General features: G+C 37.9%; 1 protein-coding gene across 2 annotated transcripts in view; it reads right to left on the bottom strand.

Annotated features, from left to right (window-relative positions):
* Positions 1-359: 359 nt before the first annotated feature.
* The window catches only part of SEMA3C (semaphorin 3C), a 126,162-nt gene continuing 107,562 nt past the window's right edge, over positions 360-18,959 (bottom strand). For both annotated transcript variants that reach the window (XM_076360839.1, XM_076360917.1), the window contains 6 exons: positions 17,007-17,095; positions 14,800-14,841; positions 13,373-13,530; positions 9,594-9,661; positions 6,238-6,368; positions 360-4,274 (listed from right to left, as the gene is read on the bottom strand). In XM_076360839.1, the coding sequence (XP_076216954.1) occupies positions 3,861-4,274; positions 6,238-6,368; positions 9,594-9,661; positions 13,373-13,530; positions 14,800-14,841; positions 17,007-17,095 (902 nt within the window). In that variant the 3' untranslated portion in view covers positions 360-3,860. The remainder of the gene's footprint in view (positions 4,275-6,237; positions 6,369-9,593; positions 9,662-13,372; positions 13,531-14,799; positions 14,842-17,006; positions 17,096-18,959) is intronic.

Raw genomic sequence — 18,959 nt, 5'->3', positions numbered from 1 at the left:
CGTCAACCCAACACCACCATGCCCACTAAACCATGTCCCTAAGCGCCTCATCTACACGTCTTTTAAATACTTCCAGGGAAGTTTTCTTTATTTACAATGAAAAAATGTTAACCTGTTCATATGCAGGGTCTTTACATGGGGTCATTTCTGAAAGAATTCATCTCCGACTCTTTGTGAGCTCCTGGAAATCTCTGTGACTGAGTGTTCAATGCAGAGCAGGGCTCAGAACTGATCAGCTGTAATACCTGATGCTGCGAGGATTTTCTTGGACTTATTTAAGAAAGTCTATGGGATTGCTTTTCAGAGAGAAAAAAAAAACTTCCTTATTTTTAACACACATCTATAAAGGGGAAAACAAATTTTTAAGTTGGTGCAACACACTTTATTTTGTCAGGCAAATAGTATTTTAGATATTCAATTAAATAGCACTATGTTAAACTACACTTTGTTCTTTCTTACACACTATATAATGCATATTCACTGTAATGACAGCTTCATCATGCTAGGAACTTATACACATACCTACACTTTTAAAAACAAGATTTTCTTAATAAAACACACATATCTACAGTAACAACAATTGCAAAGAACACATTGTTAGGTCAAGATTTCAGCAAACTTTACACAAAATAAAAATAGCGAAAAAAATATCAGTACACGGTGAAGTTCTTAGCAGAGAACGTATCTTTACATTTGGTGAAGTTATGCCTAGAAGTCATTTTGCTTTTGTATTTTTTAAGGAATAAAATTATATACATTATTTAGTAATCCTCAAAATAGGAAGTATTAAATAGCACAAACAATATTACAGTCTTAAGTTTTGGTGTTACCTACAGTAGAGGGGCTACTTTAAACAAATAAAAATTGCAGTTTGTCTATTCTGTACATGTAGGGCCAAACCCTCAGCTGGTATAAACCACAGTAGCTAAATGGACAGCAAGGAAGTTACGTTAGTTTATACCAGCTGAGCATCTGGCTCCTGACTACTCTATACACAGGGGAAGGCTACTAAGCATGGAAGCTTGGACCGGTTACGCACTGACAGAAGCTTATTATATATATGCTGAAGTTTTCATGCAGCAGGAAAAATGTTAGTTTAAGTATAATCCCTTAAACAGTCATACCATAATAATGGTATATGAAGCAGCTTTAAAAATATTATTTTATAATCATATGAAACTCTGAGCTATGCTGATTGTTTTAACGGAATCCCTTATTGCCAATATTCTATTAGAAAACAGTGTAACTACAATTTCTGAGGCCTAATGGGGGCCTATTAAAATATCAAGGTACCTAACCACTTAAAGGGTAAATTGTACCCTTAAATACCTATTAATCACTGTATTCCATCTGGAAGCAATTATGATCCTCACAATAGACATTAATATCACACTAACTCTGTAGTGGATCTGCTGGGGAAATAGGAAGAACATGGCAGCATACAGAGTATATGCACTAATGTCATTCCAGGAGGTAGTTTTATTTTGTGGCACTCAATTTTTGGTTTGTCACTTACACACTTCAGAAATCAATCATCCTCAGGAAAAAAAAAAAAAAAAGTAGTTTGCTGCACTGAAAGTCAGCTGGGTTAAAAAAAAATAATCTTATTTTCCCTTACCCATCTCATTTGCCTTTTTTTTTTCCTCCAGAATCCGCTTTGCTAGCTCTTGGGGCCAGATCCAAGCTTACTGAAGTCAAAGAGAAAGTTTCCTGATGGTTTCCATAAGAAGGACTTTAGATACCAGTGGCTACATATTGCAGAAATATGCATTTAGGCCTTGATTAAAGAAAGCACTTAACTAGATGGCAATATATGAGCAGGCTGGTACTGCCATCCCCTTTGAAGCAAGCAGTAAGCACACAAATTAATTCAAAGAGCTCCCACCAGCATCAAAGGGACTCGGAGACCGTTTAAGTGGTTTGATCAATCAGGCCCCATTCCCCAGCTATTCTGCATCAGGTGGTGATAAAGTGACACATCTAACTGATATCAGGTAAATACCAGAGTTACCTCCATTGCACTAGATCTTAATTCACACTGGCACAAACCCAGAGGTGTTCTCCTACACCCTGTAGAGTTACTCCCAGAGTACTCTAATAGAAGCAGAATCAAAATAATGCCCAAAGAGTTTCAACAAAGACCCATTAAAATGTTTAAAACTATGTTTTAAAATACAGTATCCATCTGTTACTGGCTGGAACTAACAACTTCTAAAAAAGTTTTTTTATTATCTTCTCTGAGTTCAGAAATTATTTTCACTCAATTTTTTTTCCAGAAATTTACCTTTTTTTTTTTTTGAGCTGAACGTAGCTCAGTTTTGAGCTGAACATTAGTTTATATTTTTGTGTACTACCATAAAATATCATGGAATAAACCACAATTTTTCTAAGGTACTCATAGGTTTTTAATCCCTGTTATCTATCTCCTTTGAACAGACTCAGCAGCTTCCGGAACACTCTTACATAGTAAAATGAGGAGATTTGTCCCTATTTTTTGGCATTATTGTTGCTCAAAAAAAAAAGAGAGTTTTTCCCAGGATGGCTTGATGCACATTTACCCAATTTTCAACTAAACATACTTCATTAGACCTGACAGCTGCTTCTTAAACAAAAATATTTCTGTTTTAACATGCCTCTCAAGTTGTTAAACTTTTTGGTTTTTTCACCCAAACCATTTTTCAGTTTTATTTTCCCCTCATTCTTTTTTTTTTTTTTTCTTTTCCTGATCTTCTTTTCAGCAGAAAACTGAAAATAAGAGGAAATTGTGAAAATAACATTGAAAAGAAAAAGGGTACAAAGACTGGAAAATGGAAATGGTTTAATTTAAAAATTTCAGTTAAAATATTGGCAACTTTGAGAAAACAGTTGAAAAAATCATGTTTTAAAATTTTCAAAGACACTCATGACTTGTTTCTACATTGCAGACCATCTCCAATTTAATCATGGAACAGATTAAAGATAATCTATGTTTTTCATTTCTGGGTAAACACTATATTGTATACCCACATTCTGTCCTTTGAAAAAAAATGGAGTGTAATTCTTTGAAAAATAGCTAAAATACCTAAGTCACTTAGGTGTTTTTCAAAATTGTATGTATAATGAACATTCTCATGTTAGCTTTGTGCCACTTATAAAGCTATGTAGTGTTATAGGACACCCTATTTTAATAAAAATCAATATGAGCAGAAATATTTTAAGTTACATTCCAGAACTCATGAATTTATTACAACTCATACTATGCACAATAATCAGTGTTTCCTCTGATAAAGTATAATTTTTTTTCTTCTACTCGTTCCTTCATTTGACCTCTGAATGAATGAAACATTTCTACTATACTTTACTTGCTTCCTATCAGCATGCATTTACATGATTTGAACAATGAGTGAAAGCTGTAAACCCAATATTGAACAGTAAACAAGAAGGAACTCATGTTCTTAAATGCAGTGCAAGGAAATCTTAGTACCATCCTACTTTGAGCATGCATCTTAACCCAGATTCTTTCACCACCAGTCTGGCTGGTACAGTTCCAGAGCTGCAAGATAATGCATTGATTTTGTAAAAAATTCTATTCAGCTGTAATTAAATACTGAGATGTTAAATGTGAATCTGGTTTAAGATGAATACTCAGTTCTGCTTCTAGGACAGAGCCCAACCTAGTGTCAGTAGGCATCCAGGAAAGAAAATGCTCTGCATTATTTTCTTTAGTTAAGTTACACTGCATTTTACTGGGAGGAGGATCTTTTCTGAGGCTTGTTGGATTTTCATTTAATTTTTCATCAGATTTGCTCAAATTTGTTCTCAACAGACAAATATAAGCCCCCTACAGTAAGGACAAAGATATCTATTACTACAAAATAAAATTAAGATCCAGGTAATTGATTCCTTCTATTTCTACTTTTCCTGCTATTGATAAGAGCCTTTAGTTTGCTGTAGTCCCCTCTCATCTTCTGGGATTCTTCCCTCTGCTGACCTTGCTGTCTACTGTCTTTGCAGTACTGGTTAATCATCTGCATCTCTGAGTGGCTGAAAGCTCCCACAAAGTCCTTTGGGTGGAACTGCAGCGCTCGCACCGAGCTGGCCCAGGTCCAAGGGGACCACTTGTCAGTCATGAAGGCCACCATCTCTGAATCCAACACTTTGAAATTGATCTTTGCTAAGGTCTGCTTGAAGCTGTTCTCTGTTGCGATGCAGTGGTAAAGCCCCCGGTCGCTGTCTTGGACAGAGCGAATGAGGAGTCCTTGCTCAGTAGCTATGATCCTCTCATTCAGCTTGACCTAAAGAGCAAAAAGGCAGAAGGAACGTTTTAGGGAATGTTATGGAACAACACAGTATTGGACCTCTTGGTAAGTCTCACTTCAAACACCTCTTTCTTAGAGGGCTTCTTAAAGGTACTACGTTTTGCTTTATCACATCTCCCAGAGACCACTGTTACTGCTACTGTTAGGAGAGAACTTACCTCAAGGTACGTAAATGTCGCTAAAGAAAATGACTTCAATATTTTTATTCGTTATGTTACAATAGGTTTGATCAGGATGAAGACAAAGATGCAAATCTGGAGACTACATGAAAGAAGAGTTTTCATAATGTTCAAATAGCAGAGCTGAGGAAATGAACTTTCATTTGCCAGGGTCACACCCCCGAGAATGTCTCTTCCAGCATCAGAGATTGCTGCTGAGACTCAATGGAAGAAAGGTGCAGAACTGGGGGTTGATCTGTCATTGAACACAAGGTGGCTTCTAGTTAAATATTTTGACTTTGAGCAGGTTCCTGGGGCTAGCTTCTGAAGAACTCTATCTGCACTGCAGAGCCTATAGCCTGGTATAAAAGTTTTCATCGCAGTGGCCTCAGCTGGGACTTGGCTCCTTGGAAACCAAGAGCAATTTTTCTACTCTCCTATTTCCTTTCTGGCTTCAGACTCTCGACAGTCCCAGGAGATGGTCACATCATCCGAAGGAAGCAAGTTACCACAGCTTGTTGAGTCATCATCTGATTATAAATGACTGCGCACATGTCCCTTTGCATATCAGCTGTGAAGTAAAAATCGGTAATCTAACCCATTATGAAAGAATACCAGTGCTGGTATTTGTATGAATGATTTCTCTGTTTTGCCACTGCACTTTACATTATATCTGATTCTCTTGGGAATTCATTTATTTATTATGCTATTCTGTTATTGTAAACTTTTGTAGACATTGTGGAGGTAAGATTTTCAGAAATTTGAGACTGGAAATGTAATTAACCCTTTGATTGCTTTAGTTTGTCTGTTGTTATTTAAAACTGCATTGATTCTAATACAGTTATTGAACATAAGAACTAAAAAAGGAGATGTTCTGCTGAAGCAAGGGGTTAAAGAATTGCACCTAGATTGCCAGGACACTGCTTGAGTCTTTGAAGAGTACATGAGAAAAACAGCGTGAAAGACAGTGAAAGGCTTGTAAGTCCTCTCTGATTTTGGAAAATGGCCTGATATGAGAATAATGCTTTTCAGTATTTATAATCTATCAACAGACACCATATTACTTAATATTTCCTTTCAAAAGATGTTCCTTTTTATTCATATAGTAACTGCCTTGGATTTGAAATGGTTTTTTTCCCCTTTTATATTACTTAAGGAAGGCACATTCCCCATAAACAATCATACTGTATATTACAGTGCTGAAACTTGAGAGCCTTAGAGAGTGCAGTAATGGAAAATGTGATTGCACCGTGGTGGGGAAATGCTTTTGTCAATACGTGTTCTTAGCCTGGACTAGTTTCTTGCTAAAGAAACCTTTCACATTTCTCCCACTTTTGCCTTTTATCTCTTCAATAGCACAGAAGGGCTACTGCATGCTGACTTCTTCCTGAACTTTATACAGGTTATTGCTTTTATGCCTATTTCCTCAGATCAATAAGAAGTCCTGAGTGCTGCAAACCTTCAGTTTGCAATTAGTAAGGTGTGAAGGAAAAATTCATTAACTAGTTCCCTGACTTTGGGAGCTGACAGGAATTTTCTGATAGCTGTTCTGGTCTGATAGAAATCACTGGGGCTGAGGAGTGAAGTCCCAGCTATACTGAAGAGTCTGCCCTTATTTATATGAGTAAAGTGCTGGTCACTGTCCTTCATCCACGCAAATTCTCCAGCTTCACTGTAGCCGGACTGTCTGATGAAAACACACACGCTACCTCGCCTTGGTCCGGGGAGTGGATTGGATGCTGACTGAGGTCCCTTCCAGAGCCACTGCTCACATTACTCACCTCTTTCCTCCTGTCATTGTCTTTCTGTAGCAGCCATTTAATAGAAGCCTGAGGAGATTTGGGTGTGCATTCGAGAAAGGTGGTGTTGTTTTTTACTCCATACTGAACTATTTCTGCAGCGTTTCTGTATGCTAGAAGGAAAAAGAAAACAGGTCAGGCTACTGTGAATGGTGATTTGATATAGAAAGCAAGTAACTGTTTGCAATACAGGTAAACTGTTTGCAATACAGGTAAAATGAAGTATATCTGATCCTGATATTGGCCAATAATAAGTAATTTAGGGTACAAAATTTTCAAAGAAATGAAATGAAATGTGAAGAAGCACATCCAGTTCCAGATACCAGTGTTTTCAATCCGACATGGTCTGTTCTGAGAAAGTAGGATACCTGTGGGCTAGTAAGCTCTGCTGATGGGATAACTGAGCTCAGGGATATTGTTCCCTGAAATTATCTCATTCTCTACTACTACAAGAACACCTGTCTAGAACTCTCCAAAGGAGAATGAAGCATTTAATATATTTCTTCACACTTCACAGTTTACGAGTTGGGGGAATATGGTTGCATGACTCAAAATACAGCAGCACGCCCTAAAGAAGGCTCCGTCTATTCCAGCTGCGTGCAGTATCACAGGGAGGCGAGAGAGGGCAGACTTGGCTCCCGCTCCTGTGCTTCTCTTACAAAGCAAGGAAGGGACTTGGCTCTAAATCTGAAAGGCAATGAATACGTAGACAGGCCAGCAACAAAGAGCAGGACAGATTTATAGCACTCCAGCAACACCTGGGCAAGTGCTGAGCGTATGTCAGCGCTTAGACTTGTTGTGCCCCTTTATAGTCTTGATAGATGAACAATTGGTGGTTACCGATAGGAACTTTTAGATGCTCATTGCTTGGCCCAAATCATACTACTTGTCCTGAAAACAATACACTTCCAGATTTAAAAGCTTACATCATATATAAAATAGAATATTTTTCTCTTTCTTTCTTTCTTTTTTTTTTTTTTTTTAAAGGAGCAATGGATACAAAATAGTATGAGAAATGCAAATACTTAGAAGTCAACATGTCTAAAATCAGACTCTGTTTTTGCACAGACTGGTTTTCCTCAGAGTCTACTTTATCTCCCATTCTTTTCAGCTTCTTTCATCAACTGATATGTGAAATTGGAATCTATTCTACTAAAGGAAGGAGACTTTACTTGGTTTTAGTCCTTCAAAGTTTTTAGCACATTTATGAGGTTGTACCAAAATCAGTTGCAACTGTTAGGAGAAAAACATGGAAATATTTTGCATTCAAAGACCATAAGCTAGGAAAGAGCTTATCTGCGGGCTGACCTATCTGTAGCTGTGGAACAGTGAGAATCAGAGCTGTAACACATTTTTATTTTAATGTACACTGGAACTAGGTGTACTACAAAAATGCATTTTTATTTGTTTAATTGATCAACATATATCTAACTTCTTACCTTGTCCATAATACTACTACTTATACATGCTAAGAAAAAGATTGAGAGAATACAAATGTATTTCTCTAATGACCATAAGGGCTAACACAAGCATAACAATATTAAACAGAACATTTGAAAAGCAATCATACAAGCCCCTTAGTTCATGATGATCTATTTAAAAATTGCAATATGCCCAAAACGTTGAGTTTATACATGCTGAGAGGTCTAAGGCATGCAACCTATCATGTTTAAAGACTTTGTTTCAAGATTATGGTTCCCTATGAACTTGGAAGATTTCTTGCTATTGCCCTACTCTCTGGTCTTTTGTCCTTTAGATAGATTTCATTTTCTCTCCAAACATAGTAGTCTTGCTATAAATGGCTTTAATTATATTTTGAAAAAGTCTAAGTTGCTGTTTCTTTTTATCTTTTTTTCCACCGGGGAAACAACTGCCATCTACCTGTGCTATATCCCACTGCTGTCACCAAAACATCCTTTAACGTTGCTAAAACACATAAACCTATAAATACATCCACATTAAAAAAAATGGTTGGAAAACAAGAAACCTGTTTCACAAGACTGTCAAGGTTTAAATATTTGTATCCCCTCAGCCCAGAAAGCAGACAGTTGTCATTCTCACATTTTCCACATCGAAAGAGGAGACACCCACCCTTGGGACAGACAATGGGTGGGTGGTCACAGCACATGCCTGAAAGGTAGGACATGCAGCTCAAGTTACTTCATGATTCAGAGCCTAAGCTCTAACAGGGATCTCTCAGAGCTCAGGTGCATACTCTAATGGTGGGGTCATCTTCTGTAATTATCTATGGAAGCTATTCAGCTTCATAGAAACGACCTAATACTGAGTCATGGGGAAAGACCCACTGGCACTGTAGATTGGCAGTTAGAGCAGGATTAGCCACATTTGGGCTGAGGGATCTACACCCAACTGACTGTTGTGGTTTGTTTTGATCCAGGAGATTCTTCTGAGACCCAGTGGAGACCACGTCAGTGGAATTATTATTAACTGAACATTTCACATGTAACTCTTAAAGCATTGTTCTTTTACTCAAAAAATTCAGTCAAAAATTTACAATCAGTCAGGTCTATTATTTGGTCTCTGGATGGTACAGATGAGAATGCACTTCAAAATGCAGGCTCAGAAACAGAGGTGAAAGGAGCATAATTCTCTAATGTGTGCCCTTGGTTTGATGGCATACATTGCCACAGCCTAGCTCAGACATGCATGGGGTTGAAGAGGATTAAGCTTCCTTTATGTATGTGTCTACTCTTACTATGACTTTGGCAATATTTGACTGGTGTCCATCAGCCTGGAGAAAGTGGTAGCTGGGAGGGCAGAGCATTGGCTTCCCTGTCCACCTGCACCATGCCAGGCTGACTAAACAGTTGCACAGCTGGAAATAAGTGACTTCATAAAGAGATTTGGAATGGTTTATTTTCCCATGTAAAGGGAGAAAGAGATAATCATAACTCAAAAGACAGGTAGAGCACCTGCTGTTTTCTGAAAGATGTGCTCCAAAACACAATATGGCCTCAAATATGCAGAATAATTCTGAGGTCCAAGACTTACATGCATGAAGAGGAATTAATAAAGACTGAATGGATTTAGAAGTAGAACAGCCCTCAAATTAACTGTACCTGTTATACAGTCAACACTGTCAGCTTTCCATTTCATGTATGCTGAACTATGTATTTCATGGTTCAAATTTTATCATATATATGCAAGTTTCATCTAATTGCAAGAAAAGATGTTAAAATCAAATCAAAACAAAACTCAGACTTGGAAAATAATTATGCTTTACCAGTAAACCACACAGATAATATGAGTTATGATGAATCACATAAAGGAAAGCCACGCATTCTTTATATAGCATGAGGATCTCTAAATTACAGTACCTTTCAGGTTGAAACCTCGGCACTGAGTCAGAGGGTTTCCATGTCTCACGTCTTGCCTACGACTCCTCCTGAAATATTTTGTAAAAACAAAATGTTATTCCAAGATAGCTACATTGCAAAAAACACTTTTTTATTTGCAGGTTTTGGTTTTTTTTTTACTAGATCAACTGTTAGGGATAGTTCATGACTTATTGTGAGTGTGCTTTACTCTTGGCAGGCTTCCTAGAGTGAAGATACTGTTTGAGTGAGTACTCTGTTGCTGAAGTTTATAAATGGTTGTACTTTTGGTAGGTAAAGTAGTTTTGCAATGGAGGTATAGAAATGGAAGGGCTAGAGGTGATGCATAAAATAGACATACGTTCACTGTTGCAAGACCTAACATTCAAAGCCAGATTCCCCAGCTGGAACTCTTCATAAAGGCAAACACCTAAGAATGAGCTGCATAAGAGTCACAGTGCTCATATCTAAAGCACCAACAGAAAATTATGATATAGGGCATGTTCCTTCCTTGACTTTGGCAGGCACCTTATTTTTGGTGCCTGTAGCCACCTTGGTAGCAGAGTGACTGCAGTATTGCCCTGGTTTCAGCTGGGATAGAGTTAATATCCTTCCTAGTAGCTGGTACAGTGCTGTGGTTTGGATTTAGGGTGAGAACAATGTTGATAACACACCGATGTTTTAGTTGTTGCTAAGCAGTGCTTACACTAGTCAAGGACTTCTCAGCTTCCCATGCTCTACCGACTGAGAAGGCTGGAGGTGCACAAGAAGCTGGGAGGGGGCACAGCCAGGACAGCTGTCCCCAACTGGCCAAAGGGACATTCCATACCGTGTGACATCATGCTCAGTACATAAACTGGCGGAAGTTGGCCGGGGGGCCACTGCTCGGGGACTGGCTGGGCATCGGTGGGTGGGTGGTGAGCAATTGCATTGTGCATCACTTGCTTTGTATATTCTTCTTATTATTATTACTATTATTATTATTATTTTATTTTATTTCAATTATTAAACTGTTCTTATCTCAACCCATGAGTTTTCTCACTTCTACTCTTCCGATTCTCTCCTCCATCCCACAGGGGGTGGGGGGGGAGTGAGCGAGCAGCTGTGTGGTGCTCAGTTGCTGGCTGAGGTTAAACCACGACAAGTATTCACCCAGAATGGTGGAGAGCTAAGATTCAGTTCTATCCTCTACTTGTATGTGACTTTTTCCAAAAGTTACTCAAACTCACCAAGTCTCAGAATACTTCTAAATAAGACTTTGTTATATTATTTGGATGACAGATGCAAAATCACGATTCTGTAGCAAACTAACTAGGGAACTTACTGGGATTGGGAATACTGGCATTTCAGTCCTCCTTGGCTAGGAGGTCATAGCTCACAGAATTCAGTGCATGAAAATCTGGTACCTGAATTTTTTATTCTTAAGATATATTATTTTATTTGTTGAATATTCTGTAAGTTAGTTCAATATTTATCAAGTTCAACAAAAAATATATTGATGACAGACTGTTGCAAATGGATGCTGCTGGGATATGTAACAGCTGTATTCTGAACTATGCACTAATGATTTTGTGAGATCAGAAACCATAAAAAGCCCCTGGAGCTCCAGTACCGCTGAGTGAAGGGCGATGCCTCTGTGGCCAGGTACTGCACAAACACCCAGAGACAGTGTTTATAATCCCGTGTCACCTGATCCTTCACTGCATTGTTTTAAAAGGAAACATTTGAAAGGAGATGTTTCAAAGGAGTAATTTCTGACATTCCATGTATATTTTTGATGTTTACCATCAAAAATACTTCATCTTATGTCTTGGGTTCTTAACCTTTGTGAACTACGCTGCTCAGGGAAGTGGTTGAGTCCCCATCCCTGGACGTATTTAAAAGATGTGTAGATGAGGCGCTTAGGGACATGGTTTAGTGGGCATGGTGGTGTTGGGTTGACGGTTGTACTCAATGATCTTAGAGGTCTCTTCCAACCTTAATGATTCTATGATTCTATGATTCTATTTATGTGAGTCAAAGGAGACAATGAAGAATTTCTGAGTGAATTTCAGGACTCCTGTGCTACCGTGAGCTGTTCCACACTGTCAGAAATGGCACGCCACTTGCATTTAGGAGTTCTGAGAATGTAAACTTACAGTTTGATATGTATAAAAAAAGGTTGAGAAGGTGGTGTTTAGAAAATAAAGATAATACTGTCAGGTGTTTTGAGGTAAATCAATGTTGGATGAGGAACCACAGTAATCCATGGGAGACAGAAGTGTCAAAAGAAGCAAATAAGCAAATGCGTCCAGCAGATACTACTGTCTAGACTATGGGATTTGGCTCCAATTACCCATGTTTTCTCCATAATCTCTCTCATTAGATAAAGGGACAACTCATTTCCTTTACATATGAAAACCAGATTTTTTTCCATACAGTTTTAGGTGTTTATTTTGGTTTGACATAAAAAGCAAATTGCAAACAAAATGTCAGCATGAAAGCAAGCCCCAGTGGAAATAACCCTGGGTGTATATAATGGGGATGGCAAGGAATCCACTGGAAACTGCACAGACTGGGTATACCTGACTGCTCATTATATCTTTCAGCAACTGTGTTAGGTAGGGGTTAGGTGGCCTGAGACTTGGTGATTTTTCTTTTCTTTCCTCCCCCCATCTTCTGACCTTTGTTCCATGGAAGAAAACAACCAGTTTGCAGGCTGGAGGCTGAATATGCTGAGTGAAAGCAGTGAAAACCCCAGGTACTTTACCAATTGCTGCATGGCCAGGTTGGGCTTTACCTTTTAGTCTGAAATAAGAAATGAATCAAGAAAACCGCAATAACAAAAGTAATTGTCTTTCATCTCAGGGGATGACATTGCCATCAGCTTGTTGAGTCACTGGAGCAGAGCCAAGCTTTGTCTGTTTCTGTCTACCATCTCCTTCCATGTAGGTAAAGGAGTGAAGCCCATTAACTGTATCTGGTCTTCTGCATCTGCAGCTCAGGTGCAGGGACTGAGCACCGTAGCACATAGTGGGTAAAACTCTGGCGTACATCTGAAAGGTTTGTCTCCTCTGCAGTAATACCTCATTGTGTATTCTGTAGCTTTGTTTGTATATGAAGTGAAATCTTAGCAATACAAGAGCTCACTACAGCCTCCTGCTATTAAATGTTTCCCTTGGGAGGAGGAAAGAGGCTCCTGTTTTGCATAAGAATTATGAGATGGACTATTAGCTCTGTTGTAAATTAAAGAGAAATTGCTTTCCCTGTCTGCTTTAATAAATCTCATGTCAAAAACCCCAAATCTGCAGGCATTACACGGAAATCACATTTGCCTAAAATTTCCCTGGAAATTATTCTTCTCACTTAGGAGTAAATGAGGAACAACAAAAAAAAGAGACTTTATTCCTCAGACAGCCCGAGAGACATTTTGCTGTATTTAGGGCTATCATAATTACATCCATAGTGAGCAACTGAATTTAAACAAAGGGAACAAATGTTTCACTGATTTTGTGTGCATGAGAGAGAAGGATTAATATTAATGATAAGGAATGGGTTTTTTTTCTTTTTTTCGGTCCATTACTTTAAATATGAAAAGGCAAGCTCTTTATCATACGCTCTTGCAGCATACGCTCCTAGGTGATGAACAATGCCAAGCACAATAGCTACGGAGGTATTGTTCGTACATGCTGCTGAAAGGAATGACATCCCACTTCTCCATCACATTACAACACCCCAGGCTACATAGCACAACAGCAGCCTTCTTTCCTTGCAGACTTCACTGGGCTGCTTAATACCCTCACCTTTTCCCCGTGGGATAAAACCTGGAGCAGGAGCTGCCATCCCAGGCGCAGTACGGATCTCGGGCTAGGCAGCAGTCAGCGCAGGCTGTCCCGTAGATGTGGCAGCGATGCAAGGATACCTGGGTGACCCCTTCATCTGAGCTCACGTACAACTGTTGCTGTAGAAGGAAATGGAAAGATTTATTTCAGACGTGGAGGATCTTCACCCGAGACTCGGCTAACACACCTAAAAACCTTTCAATTAATTTTGGAATTAACTCAAGGCCAAGAGGGGAGCCACTAATATATATAAAGCCAAGATAAACAGAAATCTCCCAGGTGAACAGGCCTATAATATTTCCACGTTCCTGTTAGAAAACGCTTAGAAACACTGGGGATTTTTAATGGTTTTTGGACATTAAGTGTCATTGTTCTGTTCTGGGGCAGACAGGCTGAGTTAATATTGCTCAGATTTGAGAACTTGGTTTTTATTCAGTGAGGATTATTGGCTCAAGCCTTTGAACTAAGTATTTTCTCTGCATATAGTCACTTTAATAAATATTATGCAGAGTTCCTAGTTGGATTCTTCAGTGCATAGACTTCCAAGAAATAAAACCTAGAGATTATGTCGAGGCTTAGGGCCAGATTCTGATAGCCTTATATACCTGGAAAAATAAGCCAACAGAACTTTTATAATGAATGAGACCTTTTGCAAAAGAAGTTCAAAGTGAATAGGTCATCACCAAAATCTGGGCTAAAATGACTGTTTTACTCAGAAACAATTAATCAATTATTCTTAAAATAGAAATTAATATTGAATAAAAACCTTGAAACTCCCCTGATCTTTTTGTCATAAAACTAAAAAATTACACTGAATTCAATTTAGTGAATAATGTTTACTTATTAGTAGTTTTGTAAAATATTGAGCAACATGTTGCTTGCAAAATCATGGAATACATATTTTTAGTTTGGGTCTTTAACATTTCAGCAGAAATCCTCTCAGCTGTTTTCATCACTCTTATTGCCATTGTTATTACTAATACACAAACACGCACAATTGCACCATGGACCCAACAACCCCAACACTGCCTTTTTGCATTGACTAGACTTCCAAGGGAAAATTTCTATTTAGGACTTACAGAAAAAAAGAGGAGGGAAAATTTCCTCTTTTAGTGCTTTTTTTTTCCTTACTTGTCAAACAAAACAACAAAAAAATTTACACTTTCAGTGAATTAGAAGTGATACATAATGAATAGAAATTGTTTTATCTTAGTGGCTCTGGGGCATATAAACAGCTCATGCAAACTTCAGTCAAGTTTTTCCATATTCATTATGGAAAATCTCCTGCCTATATTTAGTATGCTGCACAACAATTGGTATTCTAACATCTTTAAGTCAATTTATTTCTCAATTAATAAGCACTAAGTAAGCATTCCACTTTTCTTTACCTTTTTAGATGAAATCTTCATTGTTGTTATAGGAGAATTACTCTGAAAGACAAAATTCCAAACCACATTTACAAGGACTCTCTTGTTAATATTGTCTCGACATTAAAATTTGAAATTAAGTAAAACCTAAGTCATACCTAAGAAAACTATAACTTTTCATATCTTGGAAAGGCATCACTCACTCCTACTAATTTTTTGCTATTTTCAGAACTAAACAAATGACATAAATACAAGTAATGTCTCACTAAATGTATTGGCTAAACTCAACTGCATTATTATTACTCATGTGCATCAACAAGTTTTTGCACACTTCTAATTAACCTGCATCTGTGTTACCTCAGCAATATAGAAGCAATGTGTTTTGAAGCCATTACTCTCACTTTATAATAAGAAACAATGTTTGTTCTTTGACGATGATGATAAAGAAAAATCATACAATAGCTCATGCATATTTACCACATGTCTATGTCATACTTCTCCTACACATTATGTACAGTGCATACAGTTTGGTTACCATCCAACATATACTTTCAGATTATCAATGACTAGAATATTAAAAATGGCATGTGTGTTATTGAATGTTTCTTTCCCAGAGACAGTACTCTGTACTACTGTGTGTCATTACTGCAGTCTATTATTGTCTGTGTCCAAACCAAATCTTAAAGAGCTGGAAAGGGAATTATCACATTAATTGCCTTAAGCAAGTGAAGCAATTAATTATTCTCATCCAAACAAATGATAAAATTGATGGTAATAAAAACGTTCAGCATTTTTTGAAGATTTAGCATTTTCTCAGTCACAAAGGAAAGCCACAACGGTGGGCCAGGATTAATTGCAGTGGACTACAAGCAGAGCAAGGAGGCCAGGACTAGGAAATCTGGCTGCGAATCATGTGAATTGGCAAAGGTTTGAAGGAGTTTAGAGCTGCTGCAGTATTTCGTGAGTCTGGAGACTCAAGATCAAATGCAACAATGGATCTGATGCCACATTCTCCTTTCCTTGTTTATACTCTGCAAAGGAGTTGGTGCTTTGCTTACTCTCGATATTTACTAGCACACAGCCAGTGATCTCATTCCTGCTGTCTTGGAGAGACTCATCAAAATACTGCCATGCTGCCCGCACAGATTGCAATGGCAGAGGTTACGATATCATGATTTTGAGGGTTCAGGATAAAAAAGCCTGTGCACAGAGGCCCAGAAACTAGGTTTAGGGTCAGGATTCCTCTCAGCCCACCTATCTGCTTGCTGTATTAATTTACCTTTCAGTAAATGGAATTAGTAATACCTGGGTGAAGGGTACTCTTTAGGTAATATTATTCACACAGATCTTTTTTAAAGGGATGTCTTCAACAAAAGCCTAGGAAGGCTAATTATACCTTTATGAGGGTTAACACAGAGTGTATTCCTTTTCTTAAAGGAATTGTTAATGCTGCCTGTCTTGATAAAAAAGCTTGAATTTTTTGTATCCTCTCAATGAAATAGAGAAAAGCCCATGACAAAACCCTTAACTAAGTTTATAAATGCATACTACCATTTGCCCTGAGACTACCTGTTTTAAAGAATAGCCCATTCAAAAATTTCAAAGGGGTTTTTCAACATGAGGGTGAACATTTTCTTTAGGTTATTATAAGCTGCTACATGCCAGAGTGATTGACAGGGGCTATTCCCTTATTTCTCCCTGTAGTTGTTTGTGTTTCTTTTCAGCTTATGTTGTGTTAAGCTCGTAGCTTTCTTGACTCCAGAGGCATGTGGCTTTGAAGAACTGGAGTTAAGCAAAAACAACACTAGTTTGCTTGCATTCTGCAGCTCAGAATCGGGAAGATTATCAGATAATCAAAGAAGTACAAAAGTCTTAGATTCCATCGGTAAATAGCGACAGTCTCAATACGTAATGCCAATGATAAAAGTTGCCTTCTGGCAGCCACTATAACACGACCTTGTAAAAGTGTGATTATCAAAATCCTTCTAGCCAGTATAACAACATAAAAAATAGGCAACTTAAATACAGGGGAAAAAAAGGACTTAAGCTAGCTACAGCCTTCATAACAGTGGACATTTTATATTCCTCTTTGGGTGGGTATCAAGCTGACAGCATGCACATTTACTTGATCTTTTATCAAGTCACAGTTGCCCTTGACAAAGTCTCTTAGAACAAAGTGTTTGTGTGAACATACACATCGGAAGAGTAAAAGTGGGAGCAAGCCAAACCTGAAAAACCTCCAGCTCTTCTAAAATGAGTTCTCCACTTGCAGAGAAGTTGGTGGGTAGGACAACAACTTTTTGTACAGTTCCTTGATCTGGAAAAGATGAGAAAAAGTGAGACCATGTGACAGAGAAAGAAAGAAAAAAGCAGACGAACCATTATCAATTACGAAAAGAAACCATCAAAGCAAGTACTATGACATAGAGAAAGGTAAGAAATGTTCAGTAATTTTGAGGGTTTGGGTTCAGAAAGAACCATGAGATGACTCCTTATATAGGAATACTATATATAGTATTATTCTCATATATGAACATGAAGAAGTCATGGTAAGATTGGCATTGCTACCATTACTGTTACCATTCTACCCAAAAAGACCAATCAAAATCAGTATCTTCTGTACTAGTTGCGTACAGATGCACAGACAGAAGCAGTATCTATCTTAATGATCTTAAAGTAAAAACACAGCAATATAAACAGGTAAAAGGGAGCTACTGCAGAATTTAATATATATTCTTATTCATTAATAAAACGTAGTGAGAACTGATTATATGAACGGCAAACTTTCCAAAGAATAACTCTATCTACACCTAAACAAAGTAAGATGAAAGCTTTTTTTTTCAGGAAAGTCAAACAATAATCAAGTCCATTACATATTGGTAGGAGTCAATATTTTGGTCCAAAAGGAAAGAAGGAAAAGCAAGGTGAAGATATTGTAACTACTCTGTCATGTCTGCCCTCTCAAAATACAGTTCCAAGCCTCCCAAATCCACTCAGATCAAAGGAGTAAGAAGTAAGAAGGATGGGGCAATGGCAGTGTTTTTGCAGGGTAGATGTGATGAGTGAGACCAAAGGGATATTTGTGATCAGTTTTCCAAATTTGTTATGTAGAAAGAATAGATGAGATGGAGGGGTCCATCTGTGAAGGCTCTTAAAGGCTGAGACAGCCACTGAAGTATTTCAGCAGAAAAGGCAGACTGTGGGAGAGGAGAATCACAAGGACAAGCATTTTTACTTGGAAAAAGCACAGCACGTAGAATTCCTCTTGCCTGAAAGGCCTGGAAATTAGTCTGAGTAGAATAAATTTATTTGCTCAAAATTGACTCTGAGGAATGAGACCACATGGTATAGATTCTGTTTGGACTTCAAAAGTTTTACAAGCAATCTCGACTTGTGTGGTTAGTAAAACATTAGTATAGCACAATATAGGTAAGTATCTACATGTATTTTAATGAATTTGTGTCCGAGGAAAGGAAATCTCAGCTTCCTGTTTGGCAATTCATGATGTAGACAACGTAAACTAAAAAAGGGCAATTTTGCTTTTGCTTTTAAGGTCAGTGACTAAATTCCATAGCTGGAGCTGCAGGGCAAGTTGGTTACAGCAAATAATTTACATCTTCTTATTTCCCTGGAGGAAGCCAGCAAATAATAATATATTTTATTAAAAAAAATAATGTTTAAAGCCAGAATATTGATATGTAATGACCTGACCACACACAGAGAGCACACTGCAGTGTTTTGTCATTTAAAAAAAAAAAAGGAAAAGAGAAATTGAAAACTGACAAGACTTAAAAATGTGTAGCTATCAATTGTACATGCTTAGGGCACGTTAGGCATGAATTTTTCATGAGAATTTTCTATGGAGAACATTTATTCTCATTATACAATGGCATGATAAACCAGTTCCTTCCGAAGAAACTTTACTGAAACTAAATCTTGTGATAGCACAGCTGTGGTCTAGACTGGGTGCCAGTATTAGCAAAGCTATGAGAACCTGAGAGAGATTTACTAACTGCCAGGACCTACTGAAGCTTTAAACTGCTGCAGATGCATCCCTCGTCGGAACTAAGGAGAAGCATGTGTGTGTGCATGTGCGTGTGCGTATTTCTGCTCCTACTGAAGGGAATAACCCACTCACAAATACACACAGCTTAAGCCCAGTCTACCTCTGCTTCTTTGCA

This window comes from Aptenodytes patagonicus, chromosome 1 (assembly GCF_965638725.1).
Source record: "Aptenodytes patagonicus chromosome 1, bAptPat1.pri.cur, whole genome shotgun sequence".
Classification (NCBI taxonomy): Eukaryota; Metazoa; Chordata; class Aves; order Sphenisciformes; family Spheniscidae; genus Aptenodytes; species Aptenodytes patagonicus.
The sequence above is the reverse complement of the archived record's forward strand: the minus strand, read 5'-3'. Positions and strand labels throughout refer to the sequence as shown.